At 41.8% G+C, this 15,595-nt stretch overlaps 1 protein-coding gene across 1 annotated transcript in view; it reads left to right on the top strand.

Annotated features, from left to right (window-relative positions):
• Positions 1–399: 399 nt before the first annotated feature.
• LOC108795851 (cytochrome P450 2G1-like) overlaps positions 400–15,595 on the top strand; it is a 24,322-nt gene continuing 9,126 nt past the window's right edge. Inside the window, exons 1-5 of the mRNA XM_018567165.1 lie at positions 400–653; positions 4,687–4,849; positions 7,113–7,262; positions 9,817–9,977; positions 10,935–11,111. Of these exons, the coding sequence (XP_018422667.1) occupies positions 492–653; positions 4,687–4,849; positions 7,113–7,262; positions 9,817–9,977; positions 10,935–11,111 (813 nt within the window). The 5' untranslated portion in view covers positions 400–491. The remainder of the gene's footprint in view (positions 654–4,686; positions 4,850–7,112; positions 7,263–9,816; positions 9,978–10,934; positions 11,112–15,595) is intronic.

The raw sequence follows: 15,595 nt of genomic DNA on the forward strand, positions 1-15,595 counted from the left end.
GTGACATAACACTAAATTCCGAGATACTATCATGGAATTCTGAGATAAATTACACAGACATTGTACTACCCTAGAATAATGAGATACTATAATACTATAATTATAAGATTATATAAGATACTATCTGAAATTTTTTTTTTCTCTTGGCCCCAGTGCCTTTCCGTACAGAAGAAGGAAATGGTTACAGTAACCGGAAGAAGTCATATAGAGAGAACAAATATCAGAGGGTAGAACTGCAGACATAAGATACTACTATATACAAAACACATTCACACAATAACAAGCTGTCATATAGTAACAGATCAGATAACACAGAAATGGATATACAGCACTCTGGCGGACAATAGGAGGTTAATAGATGGTGTGACAGCTTATAGGAAATAGTCTTTGTACCCTCCAGATTACTAAATGCTCTGATCCTTGTCTGCTTTATATATACATCCTGAGTGCACAGCCCTGCCTGTCAGTGTGTTGTATGTGAACACAGAGGAATGGCGTGGACCCTGTACCTCCTTATAGCTGTACTGCTACTGCTCCTTTTCAAGAAGGTATTTGGTAGGCGAGGTAACCTCCCTCCAGGCCCAACACCTCTACCTATCCTGGGGAACCTTCTACATCTAAAGAGCAGAGAGACACACAAGCCTATACTGGAGGTGAGTTATGACCAGTATTGTGAAGCCTGATTGGTTAATAAGAAACATGACGCGTGCAGTTCCTGATTTAATACACTGGGGCTGACTTGTTTGAGGAAGAAAAAAAATATAAAAAACGACAGTCGGAATATAATAGGTAAATATACGCACTGCACGCATACTTTGCTCGTTTTTATGTATACTGCAAGCTTATTAAAATATGGGTCCTGGGTAGCAGATTTTGCACAGATAAAATGTGACGAAGTACAGAATAGTGTGTGACTCTGGCCACTTGTAGACATGAAGGAGCTGCTGCTTTCAAAGTGACAGTAAAGTCAGGAGTTACATTTTAAAAATGCATGAAAGTACCTAAACTATTAACAAAAATGTATCTTATTTGTGTATTACTTGACTGTCGATCCTCAAATCATCTCTTAATTGGTGCTGACACTGTCCTTCCTTCTGGAGGGGGGCTACTTTTGTTCCCCATGGTTCCTGTGCGTGTTGTAAAGTAGCCACCGCTCCAAGCTCACTCCCAAAATGGACTACAATCTCAATACAAAGTAGTAAACTAAACGTGAGATTGTAGTCCATCATGGGAGTAAGTTTAGAGCAGTTAAAAAGCAGCTACTTTACAAAACACACAAGGACCATGGGGAACAAAAGTAGCCACCCTCCAGAAGGAAGGACCGTGTCAACATTAATTCAGACAGGATATGAGGATCTACAGCAGAGTTATGCAAAGATAAGGTACAGTATTGTTAATAGTTAAAGTGACACTCGAGTTAAACCTTAAAAATGCATTGAAGTACCTTTATCTATTAACAAATATTAGGGGTGCGGAAATTAACGATTAATCCGTCGATTAATCGTTAATTTCTTTGATCGATCAAAATTATTTTGATCGATCAAGGAACTCACCTCTCCGCCGGCTTCCGGGTCTTCCGTCGGAGGAGTCTTCCGTGACGTCACCGGACTCCTCCCCCCCTCCCCGAGTGGCTCTGTCGGCTAACGAAGGGAAGGGGGGAGGAGTCGGGTGATGTAGTTGTCCGTGATGGGTAACGAAGGGAAGGAGGGAGGAGTCCGTTGACGTCGATGTCCGTGACGTCACCGGACTCCTCCGCCTTCCCTTCGTTACCTGGCGGAATCACTTGGGTCGGTGAGTCTCATGGTTCATACTAAGCGGTAGATCACAAAGTTCCATGCTTCATTTAATTCTGTTCCACCTGCTCTGGTCAACTTCTCACTTCTTTAAACTGATACTGGGGCATGTCTTCTCTACGGTTAGCCCCCTATTTTACTGGGGTCCACTATGTGCATGGCTATTAAACTCTTTAATTTTGCTGCAGTGTGCTATAATCATTTGCACCATTTTGGCCCATGCTGCAGAGCAGCTATTTGTTATGCCATAGGGGAAGGGGGGGCAGCTTGGCATCCACTTCCTGGGCACTGAATGACCTTGTCCCAGCACTGACATTTATCACCTAAAGGTAGAATGCCAGCGGCGGAATATTTAGCTGAAACTCATATCAAGACTTACCATATTTGTTTTACCTGCCATGTGTACTTCGCTCACTCTGGTGCTTCACACAACCCTACCACACAGAACAGCCAGATAGGTGTCCCTACTATTGCTACTTCCTGCATCATCTGTCTAATTCTTGGTTTATGAATGATTTTCTCAATAGTAAGGTGCTGCTTAGTTTTTCTCTGCCAGCAAGCTGCCTAAAGACTTCTGCCTGCCACTTACACTGCACTAAAAATTTCCGAATTGACAGCTCTGTGTATGCATTCAGCCATTTACTAAAGCAGTATTGTAAATTACATTTCATTAATGCATAACTGGACTAAAGGTTGTTCATTTAAATGCACTTGGAGTTGACCAGTTTCTGTTCCTATTTTGGTCATGTTCCGGGGACGTTTGGTGGGAGGGGCGCTATCGATGGGGCTCCTTCTAAAAAAGCTTGTTGGCTGACTTTAACTGGGTTCTGACTTTTTTGGTCAGAACGTTATCTATATTAATATTAGAATACATTGATATCAGAATGCGCCCTATTACCTAAAAGTAGTGGGATCTGTATGTGCGTTATAATTAATCGAAATTAGTCGATTAATCGATTTTAAAAAAAATTCGATCAATCGAACAGGAAAATTTTACTCATTACCAGCCCTAACAAATATGTATCTTATTTGTGTATCACTCGGCTGTAGATCCTCAGATCATCTCTGAATTGGTGCTGACACTGTCGACACTGAATTGGTGCTGACACTGGGGGGTGGCTACTTTTGTTTCCCATGGTCCCTGTGTGTGCGCTGTAAAGTAGTCACCACTCCAAGCTCACTCATGTAATAGACTACAATCTCAACACAAATTAGTTAACTAAACGTAAGATTGTAGTCCATCACAGGAGCGAGCTTGGAATGGTGGCTACTTTACAGCACACACAGGGTCCATGGGGAACAAAAGTAGCCACCCCCCAGAAGGAAGGACAGTGTCGGCACCAATTCAGAAATTATTTAAGAATTTATAGCTGAGTGATGCACAAATAAGGTTCATGTATGTGATATGCAGATGCCAACCAATCACTGTTATAAAGAATATTGATAGGGCAAGTTAAAAGATGGTCCATATCACTTTTATTCCTTCCTGGGACACATGGTGCCTGATCCACCCCTTTCCCTTTATGTATCTAGTCACATAATTTGGCTGAGCTAAATGTTTAGATTTGTGATTGTATTGCCCAGTTCTAGAACCTAAGGGTGGTTGTATTGCCCGAGTGTGTCATAGGTCTGAGGGTATCTTTAATGCTGTTTTTACTTTTTAAATAGCATACTAGGTATCCATTATTATAATTCCATCTTTGAAACTGACTTGCTGGCTTGCTTTGTTTAGATTCCAGTAACATTATTCACATATTTTCTCATATAATAGATGCCCTCAGGAGAGGACTAGAACAGGCTTGTCTACCAGCAATCTAAAAATAGAACTCTTCTAAAGATAGTCTTAGAAAAAAATATTTACTGCTAAATATATAACTACACCTGATTAGATAACTGCAGATATGTAATACAGAAACTAACAAATAAATTAAATATATCACTGACATGATGTTTTTATTGCTCTGCTACACAGAAAGCTTAGCAACATTTATCACCTAGAGTTATATGATTTCCACACAGCCTCAGAGATGGCTTTTGTCAATGTCACAAGATCTAATTATCCCTGCAAATGACCTCTTATGAATGAACATACCAACACTGTGTAGGATTAATTGGCAAAGTGATGACTGATAAACTAGTGATCTTATCTTGATTGTAAAATCAAAAACACTTCAAACCTACCTACAAAGCTTCACCGTTGTATCTTTAATTTGGAGACTTATATAAAGGCAACTGTTCAGGTTCTTGGACATGATTGCAAACAATATGATTGTTGCCCAATTCTAAAGGCCAATCCCAGACACTGTGGCACTGTGGGATCCACAGACAGACAAATTTTTTTTAAACGGAAATTTACTGTATTTTCTATGACTTAAAATGAGCTAAGAGTTCTCTTATTTTATTAGGTTTTTCTATGCTCAGCTGCTGCCGGAGCATTCATTGAGAGCTGTACTTTGCACTTTGCCACAACTGAAAAGTGTCTATTAGAGATTACAGTTGCAGTATTGTGCCTCCACCCCCTCTTGACATTACTGGTGCATCGGGACCCACCAAAATGCTCCTTACCCGGCAAATGCTCTTTACTAGGCGCCATCACTCCTCTACATATTAGAGTGAAGGATTGGGCTTACTCTCAGCGCTATTTGACCAACAATTACTTTCAATCAACAATGAGACAATAGCCATATGTGTGGGCATCCTCAATCCTCATCAGACATTCTTAAGTGATGGCTTTTGGGTGAAAAAGTCTATAAGATTTTTGAATTAGGTTGAGAACTAGAATGCTGATTAATTGTAGACATCAAAATTTGGCATATTTTAAAGATGGCACAATATAACATTCTGAAAACTGGCATGGTAAATGAATGTGTAACTAATGTTTTCCCTCTTCCAGCTAAGTAAGAAGTATGGACCTGTCTACACGTTGTACATCGGGCCGCAGCCTGCAGTGGTGCTGGTCGGATACAAGGCTGTGAAGGAAGCTCTAGTTGACAACGCAGAGAAATTCAGTGGCAGAGCAGAGGTCCCAATTTTAGATCTGACCAGCAAGGGATATGGTCAGTTCTTTTCCAAGGCAATCATTATGCTGTGCTTTCTGTCAATTACATTGTGTGATAAGCAATATTTAAATGAATACCATATTCATGCTTATGCCTTTTTTAAGGTGTAACCCCTTTAAAGTAGGTGTGTCATTAAAATTCAACTAGAATCGTTAGGGTACATGTCAGCATTATCCATTGAAATTATTATTTTGCATTAAAAAGTTACTGTTTGTTGTCATGAATAAACTCTTGCTGCTGAGTAGCTGGGGTGTCATATGACCCAAAGTCCAAGCAAAGATCTAATGGTCTGTGGCACTGTGGGTAAACATATGAGACTGCCGAGAATCTTTTGTTTTGTAAACTTTCCATGAGATAAGAGGAAACGTAGAGCCTGTCTAGGGTAATGAGCAAATATGGCTGCCTCCGTGTAAATGCATAATTACAAATTATATATAGCAACAGTGGCCATGTAGCTGCTATGGGGCCTGGGGAGGTGCAGTTTGCTGATTGGAGTGGGCTTTCAGTGTGTGTGTGTCTGTCTGTCTGTGTGTGTGTGTGTGTGTGTGTGTGTGTGTGTGTGTGTTTGTGTGTGTCCACTACCAGGGCTGAAAGGTGCCAGTGGGTACCTTGAGCTTAGACACTGCTCCATTAGGTATTGCATTATAGATCAATACCATGATGACCACTAAAGTTAGGGCATGTTTTCCTTTATTTGCACTGGCCACTAATGTAGGCAAAGTAAGTGTTTGCATTGGCTACCAATTTATAGGATGGCATTGATTGCACTGTCTACAAAAGCATAATAGGGACCTTTGCCATGGCCATCAATATACACCGAGTCACATTTCAGTGCCCATCAATGTACTAAAGGGATTTTTCTGTGAAAATTACAAATGAAAATGAAGGGAATATTTATTGCTTGCCAGTGTAAAGAGCGCTGTTATCAGAAGTGTAGCATAGCAATGGTGAAAGGTGATGGTATTAAGGATGCAATGTAATCTAATGTCCACCAGCAAAAAATGCTTGGTAACTCAGAGATAGGTTTCTAGGGGGCCCCATAAACATTTTGTTATGGGGCCATGTGATTTGTGGTCATGCCCATGGGTAGAAATCAGTTTTGTATTCATTTACAAACATTATTGAGATTATTTACAATAAGCTGTTCTCTTTTACACACATACAGTATATACAAAATAAACAATAACAAGATAATAAAAATAAATCTTCATTTCAAATCACTTGTTGCTTATGTAGCGTCCCACTTTCTTGGTCAGTGATACCCCAGTGCAGGATAACACGACCATTGGCTCCAAAGGGGTGATCTACAGTAAAAGAACGAATGTGTCTCCTTGTGTTTTCCTCTATAAGAAACCTCTATTATGGATCCACAGCACACCCAGCACACCTTGAGATCTAGGGTTGTTTGCTATGGGTTACCGAAAATCCAAAATCTTTGTGTCTAGGGTAATTTCACTCACTTTACACATCAGCACTTACCGCCCTTTGTGGTGATCAATTGAAGTGATGTCCAGACTGTAGATATGATGCTAAGAGCTTTTATCACAGAACTTCAGAGAGAGAGGTAGAGGGTTAGGATCATCCAAGCAGATGTAGGTTCCATTACATTGCAGAGTGTGGTTATTGTTTCCATGCACAGCAAGTAGAGTACCTGACAGCAATACTTGAGGTAGAAGTTTCTAGTCATGTTCATCCTGGTCATCTGTAAGAGTCACTGGGCCTCCAGCCTCAGGCTCCAGTGTAATCACACTGTTAGTCCTAAGGCTTCAGACCTAGCCATCTCGGACAGTCCATAGCAGCCTCCCCACAGGCAGGGCCCGGGGGATTAAGAGAGAGCTCACATAGTCCATCCCAAGTATTTATCTCCTCCCCCAGCATGCACCACTGGCCATTGTCTTACAGTAATTGGCTGGAGAGGGATATCCACTCATAGCAATCACTCATTGGTTGCTCTGTTCTGTGACCAGGGTACACCCAGCAGTACACCTAGCAGCAGACAGTTGCAAATTATGAGATTGATTAGGGGAAACCAAATGAACCTAAACTACAAATCAGCATCAGACTGCATACAGTCTGAAAACACTAAATTGAATAGCACTTTTTCCTACAGGGTCGTACACTTATTTTATTTTAGTGGGCCAGGTATAAGTGACAAGATACCGGGTACTAGGTTGTCTATCTCTGTTTTCTGAAGTTGTTTAAGAAAATGATTATTTAGATATAAACTCTGGGACCGGATTTTTTTTTTCCTGTGTGCTAGGACTTGCCTTTAGCAATGGTGAACGCTGGAAGGAGCTAAGGCGGTTCTCTTTGACTACCTTACGCAACTTTGGAATGGGTAAAAGAAGCATTGAAGAACGTATACAGGAAGAAGTCCAGCATCTTTTGGAGTATTTCCAGGAATCCAAAGGTGAGTAGACAGCAATGTGTACTAAGCTGTGCCTGGTGATTTACACTTAGGGGCATATTTATAAATCAGTAAAGGTGACTTTTACCAAGTATTCGCTGGTAATAGATCAATCACTGTCATTTAAAACACATGCCTGTGGAAGATTTACCTATAGTGAACTTTTGTTGAATGTCATATCCATTGCTTTATATATACTGCATGACTCTTAGTCATAATTACACTTTTATTTCTTTAAGACCCATGACTTGGCTGTAGGAACCTCAGTCTGTAGGAGTTATGGGTGATCCAGTTAGGTGTTATCTGCTGGAATTGAAATAGTTGGTTAAGGACCACATAAACATGCCGATGAGTAAAAATCAGTCAGTCAGCTCACAAACTTGCTGATCATAGGAAGAGGAGATGCTATATGAGCCTGTAAGGTGTCCTTGAAAATGTGGCCCTATTTTACCTAATCAGATAAAGGGGTCTCTGTTGCTTGTAGAAAACAGCAGATTCCCCCCATGTCAGAGAAATGTATAAGACCTAGTGGCCTGAAAGAGATTGAAATGAATATTGCTATATTACAGAATGACAAGCAAGGTGTAATCCATATAATTTTTATATCAAATTAGAATTTTTAGTGGGTTTTGGCTGGATGCCTTCTCTCCTGATTACCTACTCATTTGTGGGTACCTACTGTCACAGCCAGTAAGGCTGGTGAACATGTTCTCTTTTGTAGTGACAGGGCAATTGGGTTTCCTTAAAATATAATAGGCAAAGAAATTAAACTGGTTACAATAATGATAATAAATGAAAAAACATGACTGAAATCCAATGCTTGGATCTTAGTTCCTTTTGTTTATCCTGCATCTTCCTTGACCTTCTGCCTGATTGCCTGATTACAATTGTCTGCAACCTGTACCACCCTCAAGTCTTTCCAGCCCTCCTTGGTGAGATGCAAAGGTAAAGTCTGGATATTTCTTAAATTCCCTGCCCAAGATAACCATTGGTGTTACAGAGGATTAATCAATATACATGCGCATTGCTAGGATTGTAAAATACTGTACCTGGAAATACCAGTTGGAGGGGCTCAAAGGGGCATGGTTTAATAAAACTTGAGCCACTAACCTAACACTAAGGCCAGTATACAGACCACAACCATAAATTACCCCCTCCTTCGAGTTGAACCCCCCGCCAGTACAGCTCTTCCCCCACAGCCCTAAATCCCTCCCAGTACAAAGCTCCCTCACAGCCCTAAATCCCCCCACCCTTAGCACAGTACCCCTTTCCCAGTACAGACCCCCCCCCCATCACAACTCACCCCCTTAAAACAGCCAATTCCCCCCAGCAAAAACCCCTTTCCCTCAGTAGTACATAACACACAGAATGCAGGGGCCGGGAAAGGTGGAACTCCTCCTCTCAGCTGTGTCATGTGACCAGAGCCAAGGAGAAGCTAAGGGGAGCCTCCCTCAGCTCTGAACTGCCCATGACATGCAGGCAGAAGTGGCACTGCAGTGTGAATGCCATAGACAATGCAGTCCTTCCCAAAACAATAACAAATGTTAGGCATTTGTGTGTAGCTTTGTATAAATAAATACCACTTTCAGGTATGCAGGGGCCTGAAAGGGGAGGGGGGGGGGCTTTAAAAAAAACTCTTATGCTCTCATGGTATTATGTAAAAAATAATAATTTATTATTCACAAATAATTTAAAAATACAGATCACATTATCATAATTGAGAAACTGGTCAATAGGTAGGCATGATGTGATAGTAATATGGTATAATAGCAGAAATATTGATTGTTCATAATGAATAAAGCAGAAGCCATTCTTTCCTGGATGCCCCAGACATCTTGATTGTTCATAATGAATAAAGCAGAAGCCATTCTTTCCTGGATGCCCCAGACATCTTGATTGTTCATAATGAATAAAGCAGAAGCCATTCTTTCCTGGATGCCCCAGACATCTTGATTGTTCATAATGAATAAAGCAGAAGCCATTTTTTTCCTGGATGCCCCATGATACCCATGCCAATATTCATGGCAAGTAAGGCCCACAACACCGTAAAATGTTACTAACATACTAGCACTGCGGAGATTCAAAATCCCCTCATCTTCCTCTGTCCCCTTCTCTTTGTGGCTTTGTTTTCTCATTGCAGATTAACTATTTTGAAAAATAACTTTTGTAACATGCAAGCAGGACCAACAGCATGGGCAAAGAGAAAAATTTGATGTTGGATCTTCAAAACTTTGAAGCTTCACATCGCTCATATTTAACTAAACTAATTATTTTTTTTAGTGTTTTGAAGCCAGCCAATGCTTTGGCTATTGCTAATCATAAGGTGGAGCTTTTTTTTATCCAGTGATCTGAATAATTACCCAAGCTGTAAATGACTAATGACTAAAGCCAAAAATGTCTGATTCTTCACAATGCTGACTTATGTGGATAGATTAGCTCATTGCCTTATTGCACATTTGAATAGTCCCCTTTCCTGATAAGCTACCCATTGTTTATGATATATTTTTGGTAGTTCAAGTGTTAGCTATGATCTTCATTCTAGTTGTGTGTTTTTTAGGTTCAGTCTTTGATCCAACATTCTTTATTCGTCGATCAGTCTCTAATGTCATTTGTTCAGTCCTCTTTGGGAAACGGTTTGAGTATACAGATCCAAAGCTGCAGACACTGCTGGACCTGGTAGCTGAGAATCTCCGGCGGGTGGATAATATCTGGGTTCAGGTAAATTTTATGTTACTGTCCAAAAATCCTGGTAACCCTCAACTTGACCAGAGACAGGCCGATATCTCAAGTAGAACATCAGCTTGTGATTGCTCAATGGAATCACAGGAACACCAAGACCTGCCACCATGTTTTCCAACTCGGCTAATGCATGGATAGATGTGCCTTTTAATTATGGTAGCAAGGGTTTGTCTAACGTATAGAACAGCTGTTTCCTTAAATATAATTATTATCTTTTATTTAAGGTAATATTGAAACAAGCACTAATGATATAGCTCAGGTATATGAGCTAAATGAATGGGAAAAGAAAATGACATCAGCCTGTGTAACGCATAATGTAATGTCCTTTTTTGTTCAAGAGCTTCCTCTTGGCTGCTATGTCTGAATACAGTAGCAGAATATTTATTGTTGTATACATTCCATACTGCCTGACTGCGACCTGGAGGATGTGCACTGAATTTCATGCATAGCTCTGCTTTTTATTCCAGCCTGTGCTTCTTTAACGGGCCAGTTCACACATGGGTTTCACAAGTACTCATGCACATGATTGCATATGTTTAACGCGGATTGATATGCATTTTGTAATTCTAACACAATACTATGCTATTGTGAACAGCTGCAAACATTTGGGATATAGAAGGACTTCTACACATGTAGCAAGAACAGAATATTAAATATATGGGCACTTTAATGCACATTATTGAACAAACTGTTACTGTATGGTATTCTACAGGCAAATCTGCAGGTGTGAACTGACCCCTTAGTAAATAATTCCATTGTTTACAGCAGTGGAATGTGTAGCAGGATGTATTTATCATTCTATGCATTCCATGCTGTCTTCCTCCCACCTTCTGGAACTATGCTAAATTTCCTGTATTTTACTTTTTTTTTTATTTCCATGTCTGTTCTCCTTCCTGCTCAACAGAAACCAAGCACTACATTAATGTCTCACCACAGGTGTACAATTTCATACCTTCCATCCTGAAATATCTGCCAGGACCTCACCATAAGCTTGCCGAAAATTACCAAGCACAGCTGGACTATGCGGAGGAGATAGTAAGAGAACATGAGGAGACTTTGGACTCCTCCTCACCACGAGACTATATTGATGTGTTCCTACTCAAAATGCAACAGGTTAGAATCTAATTTTGACCTGATCAAAGTACCATTTATGCCATTCTAGAAAACATGATTTACTCCTCAGGTCTCAGAGAGTTGAGTTGTACATCCAGGTATTGAAAGCTGGAAGGTCTTAATTGAAACTCTCTTTGGCAGTTCGAAGGAAGGTCAAAACTATTACTCTTTTTTTGTACGAGGTGACCTTTCAGTAAATGTTTGCTGAAGAAAACACTTTTTCCAGTATTTGATTTCTGCTACCTAAGGAAGGTCCAAAAGTTTCCAAATGATTGGCTTCATGTATGAAAACATCTTGGTGGAAGATATATATATAACATATGTTGCATATTGTAGCCATTTAGATTCAAGCATGTGCTAGAAAGTATAACAGCATGGCTTTCAATGTAGCCTGTGAAATGATCATGACACACAGCCCCGCAAAAAAAATGTTTTGTTTTGTTTCTGATCCATTCGGATTTTTTTTTTTTAGCATGTCAATTTTTATTAGGCATAAGAAAATACAAACATGTATTCCCCAGCACGCACAGCCCTGCCCCCAGCCTGCCGAAGCCCCGTTCCCAGCTAACCGAAGCCCCCCCAACCCGGTCACCAAGCTAGTTTGAGGGAGGGAGGAGGAAGGTAGGAGACAGGGAGGAGCATCCCTGTCCCTCCCTTGCTTGTCACTGCTGAGCAGGGCTGGTGCAAGGATTTTTGCCTACTCAGGCGAAAGTGCATTTTTCCGCCCCCTGGTACCCTCCATAACTAATAGGAGATCTGCGATATCCATGTCACAGGTCAAACCAATTAGTTTTCACACTGACCGCCAATGTAACGAAAGTATTCACAATGACCCCCAATGTAACGAAAGTATTCACAATGATCGCCAATATAACGAAAGTATTCACAATGACCGCCAATGTAACGAAAGTATTCACAATGACCGCCAATGTAACGAAAGTATTCACAATGACCGCCAATGTAACAAAAGTATTCACAATGACCGCCAATGTAACGAAAGCATTCATACACAGGCCTGGATTCCCCACAAGGCAGGAGATTCCCCTTGGGGCGGCAGGGAGCGGAGGGACGGCGGCAATGTTGAATCTCCCGACGCCCGGAACATGCAGTTCCGGGCGCCGGGCAGTAAGTTATTTTCTACATTTATCCCTGCTTTGGGAAAGCAAGGCTAAATGTAGTGTGAAGCTGCTTGTTCATTCCCCCCATCCCCACGCACCTACCACTCCGCCGTTGTGGTGAGCAGAGCGGCAGGGTTAAAAGTAACCCTGCCGCTCCTTGTATACAGCAAGAAGGGAGAGCTGTGCTCTTCTACTCTCTGCTTTCACAGGAGTTCCAGCACAGTGCAGTGCTAGAACTCCTGTATTGGAGGTGACAGCTTCAGCTCTAAATGCTATCACAAGAGAACCTGTCACCTCCAAATGCTATCACACAGGGGTTGTTAGCTCCTGTGTGATAGCAATAAAGTTAAGTGAAAAAAATGTAATTCAACAAATAATTAAACAAATATAAATAGACATATGAATGGGTAGCGGCTTATTGATATGCAAATTACAGCGGCCTATTCATATGTTAATATCTTGCCAGGACAGTGCAGGAACAGCAAGCTTCGGAGAGAGCAGAGGGAGCTGTGGGCAGGGCTCTGATTATCGGAAAGTGAAGATCAGAGCCCAGTCGATTGTGCTGCTCCCATGTATGGAAGGGAGGCGCTGTTTTTCAGCCCTCCCCCACAAGCACCCTCAAGCGGCCGCTTGTGTTGTCTATGTGGTAGCGCCGGCCCTGCTGCTGAGGCATCGAATTCGATTAATGTGTAACCTAACTACCTGTCGAAAGCTGGATGCAGCACTGACTATAATTAACAGGCAGCACTCCATCCATGACAGGTTACACAGTGGGGAGGCTTTCTGTGTTGTGTAACATGTTACAAGCCGATCTGAATGGAGAAAAAGCTGTCACCTTCAGACTTGAAGCTGACAGCTTTTTCCTCCATAATAATAGGTTAGGCTCTGCATCACCTGCCTCCCGTGACTACACGTCCCTGTTATTCGCATTTCGGATCTGTCTGAATTTTTGTTTTGAAACAAAGTCACGTGACTGTGCCTGTAATGCAACCACCAACAGGCCAAAAAAAAACCATCTGATTGGCCAGAGAAGAATCCCTTCTGAATTAGTTTTGTTTTGAACGAAAATTCGGATGGATCCGAATGTTCGTTAAACAAGCATTTGGCTTTGTTCGCATTTGGAAGCATTAGAATTCAGAAACTCGGATGCATCCACATGTCTCAATATAACAAAATTTGTAGGAATATCCATTCGGAAGGGAACCAAATTGACATGTCTAGTTGGCAAGGCTTTCAGTGAAAATTTACATACATCTACCTACACCCTACACCTTGAGAAGTGATGTCATTACCAATGAAGTGATTGTCGTGACCAATGTCTAAAAAATGGAAACAGACTATTAGCTAGTTGACATTGGAAGGTAGATATAGGAGTTGTAGGTGCAACTTTCTCTTTGAGCTTGCAGCTTTCTGCATTACTAGGGTTTGTAAAATATCCCCCAAACCATATATTTTCTGAAAGCACAGGCCCGGTAGAATAAAAAGATGGTGCTACTAAATTTGTAGGCTCTGCGATAATTGCGCAAATGTTTCTCAAATTAACATTAAACCAATAAAAATACACAATTCAATTTATAAAGCACACAAAAATCAGTATCAGCCCACAATAAAAATATTTTCTGACTAAATCTAAAAAATAAAACCGTATTGAGTTAATAAAAAAACAAATATTTGCAAATTTTAAACTGCGCCTTTCTGTGAAAAGGCAAAAAAATGATGTGAGTCCTTAATTTATTTTTCTGCAGCCTCAGGACTCACTGAATGGGAAGCACTCAGTACAGAGGCTTCCCATTCATTCAGAAACTGTTGATAGTAAAATATTTACTATCAACAAGTTCTGAATGGGGAGAAGCCTCTGTAGTGAGTGCTACACCCCACTCAGAAAATCATGAATGAACAGTGATGTATATCGCATCCTGTTCATTCATAACGGTGGACACATAGCATTATGTGTCCCTAGCTATTTACAAACACTGGAGTGATCAGACGATCACTCCAGTGTTTGTCTTGCACACAGAGGATCTGTAAATGTCACAGATGTTTACTGATCCTCCGCTCGGCCACGCACACAGCCGCTGGCATCCAGAAACTGACAGGATGACAGCGGCTGCTCTCTCCTCCCCGCTGGGCTGTGATCATGAGCGGATCGCTCCTCCGCCCCCCCCCTGCAGGGATCTGAGATGCAGATCCCTGCCTGGAACGGCTCTAGTCAGGGAGGGGAGGCTGAACATGCGGCAGCAGCAGTGCAGACGGGGGTAGGGGGGCCGCATGGAATGTTTGTTAATAGCGGTCATCAGCGGCTTGTGAGCCGCTGATGACAGCTATTCATTTAAAGGGGACCATCCGGGGAAATGCCACCGCCGTAAGACATACTGACCTGGTGTATTGTGAACAGTTTTGTTCCGCCGTATGCCTTACAGCGGTGGCAGGGGAAGGGTTAAAGCGGACCTTTACACTCAAAAATCAAATTCTACCAATGCATCCCTCTATGTATGATAATTACTAACAACATAGACATGTCAGGAGAAAAAATGTTGTGATTGTGAAATACTTACACTTGCAGAGCATTCACTTCCTGCTTTGAAAGGGCAAAATGACTTCAGTTTGGCGAACCAATGCACACTGGGATTGTCTTGTCATCAGAAAACAGAAAAAACATAAACAGCGCTCTCGGATGGGAAGAGCTAGCTAGCAGACATGTATGCAGCCCTAGGAAACAGGAGGAGAATCTGTAGATACAGATAATCAAAAGAACACAAAGGGCGCAAAAAACACTGGCTGACTGGACAAGATATAGCGGAGAATCAAAGTGGTGGCACTTACATGTGTATCCTGGGATCAGGAGATGGGCGGCCTGTGCGGAGGATCGGAACACTTGTGATGTGTGCCCGACTTTAGCTGGTGTGATGCTTGGAGGAGTACATCCACAGAAGGGTGTGAGCGAGAAGAGGGGACGTCGTCCGTAGTGCCGCTAGGGAAATGCGAGCTATGGGCGGTGTGGAGGAGAACCAGGGGGAACCCGGCGGTGTCGGCAATAGACAGGGCTGTTGTTTAACTGTTGTTTAACCTTCCTGGCGGTAATCTCGAGTGTGGTGTAATTTTCAGTACCAAAAGCAGTAACCCCGAGCCGCACTTGGGCCGATGCCGGCCTCTGGCCGATGCCGGCATCCGTCTTCCGGGTTCCTTCACTTGCGAGCGCCCGCGTCACAGGGGGGCGGAACCGGCAGGAAATTCAAAAGTAAAAAATAGAAAGAAAGAAAAAGAAAAAAAAATACTGAGATAATCAGTACGCCAGGGAGGTTAATAGGTGATAATGAAAGAATAAAACATGACAATGAATCTAACCTTCCTCCACTCTATCTGAAT

The sequence above is a fragment of the Nanorana parkeri genome, unplaced genomic scaffold (assembly GCF_000935625.1).
Source record: "Nanorana parkeri isolate BGI_ZX_2015 unplaced genomic scaffold, ASM93562v1 scaffold1015, whole genome shotgun sequence".
Taxonomy (NCBI): Eukaryota; Metazoa; Chordata; class Amphibia; order Anura; family Dicroglossidae; genus Nanorana; species Nanorana parkeri.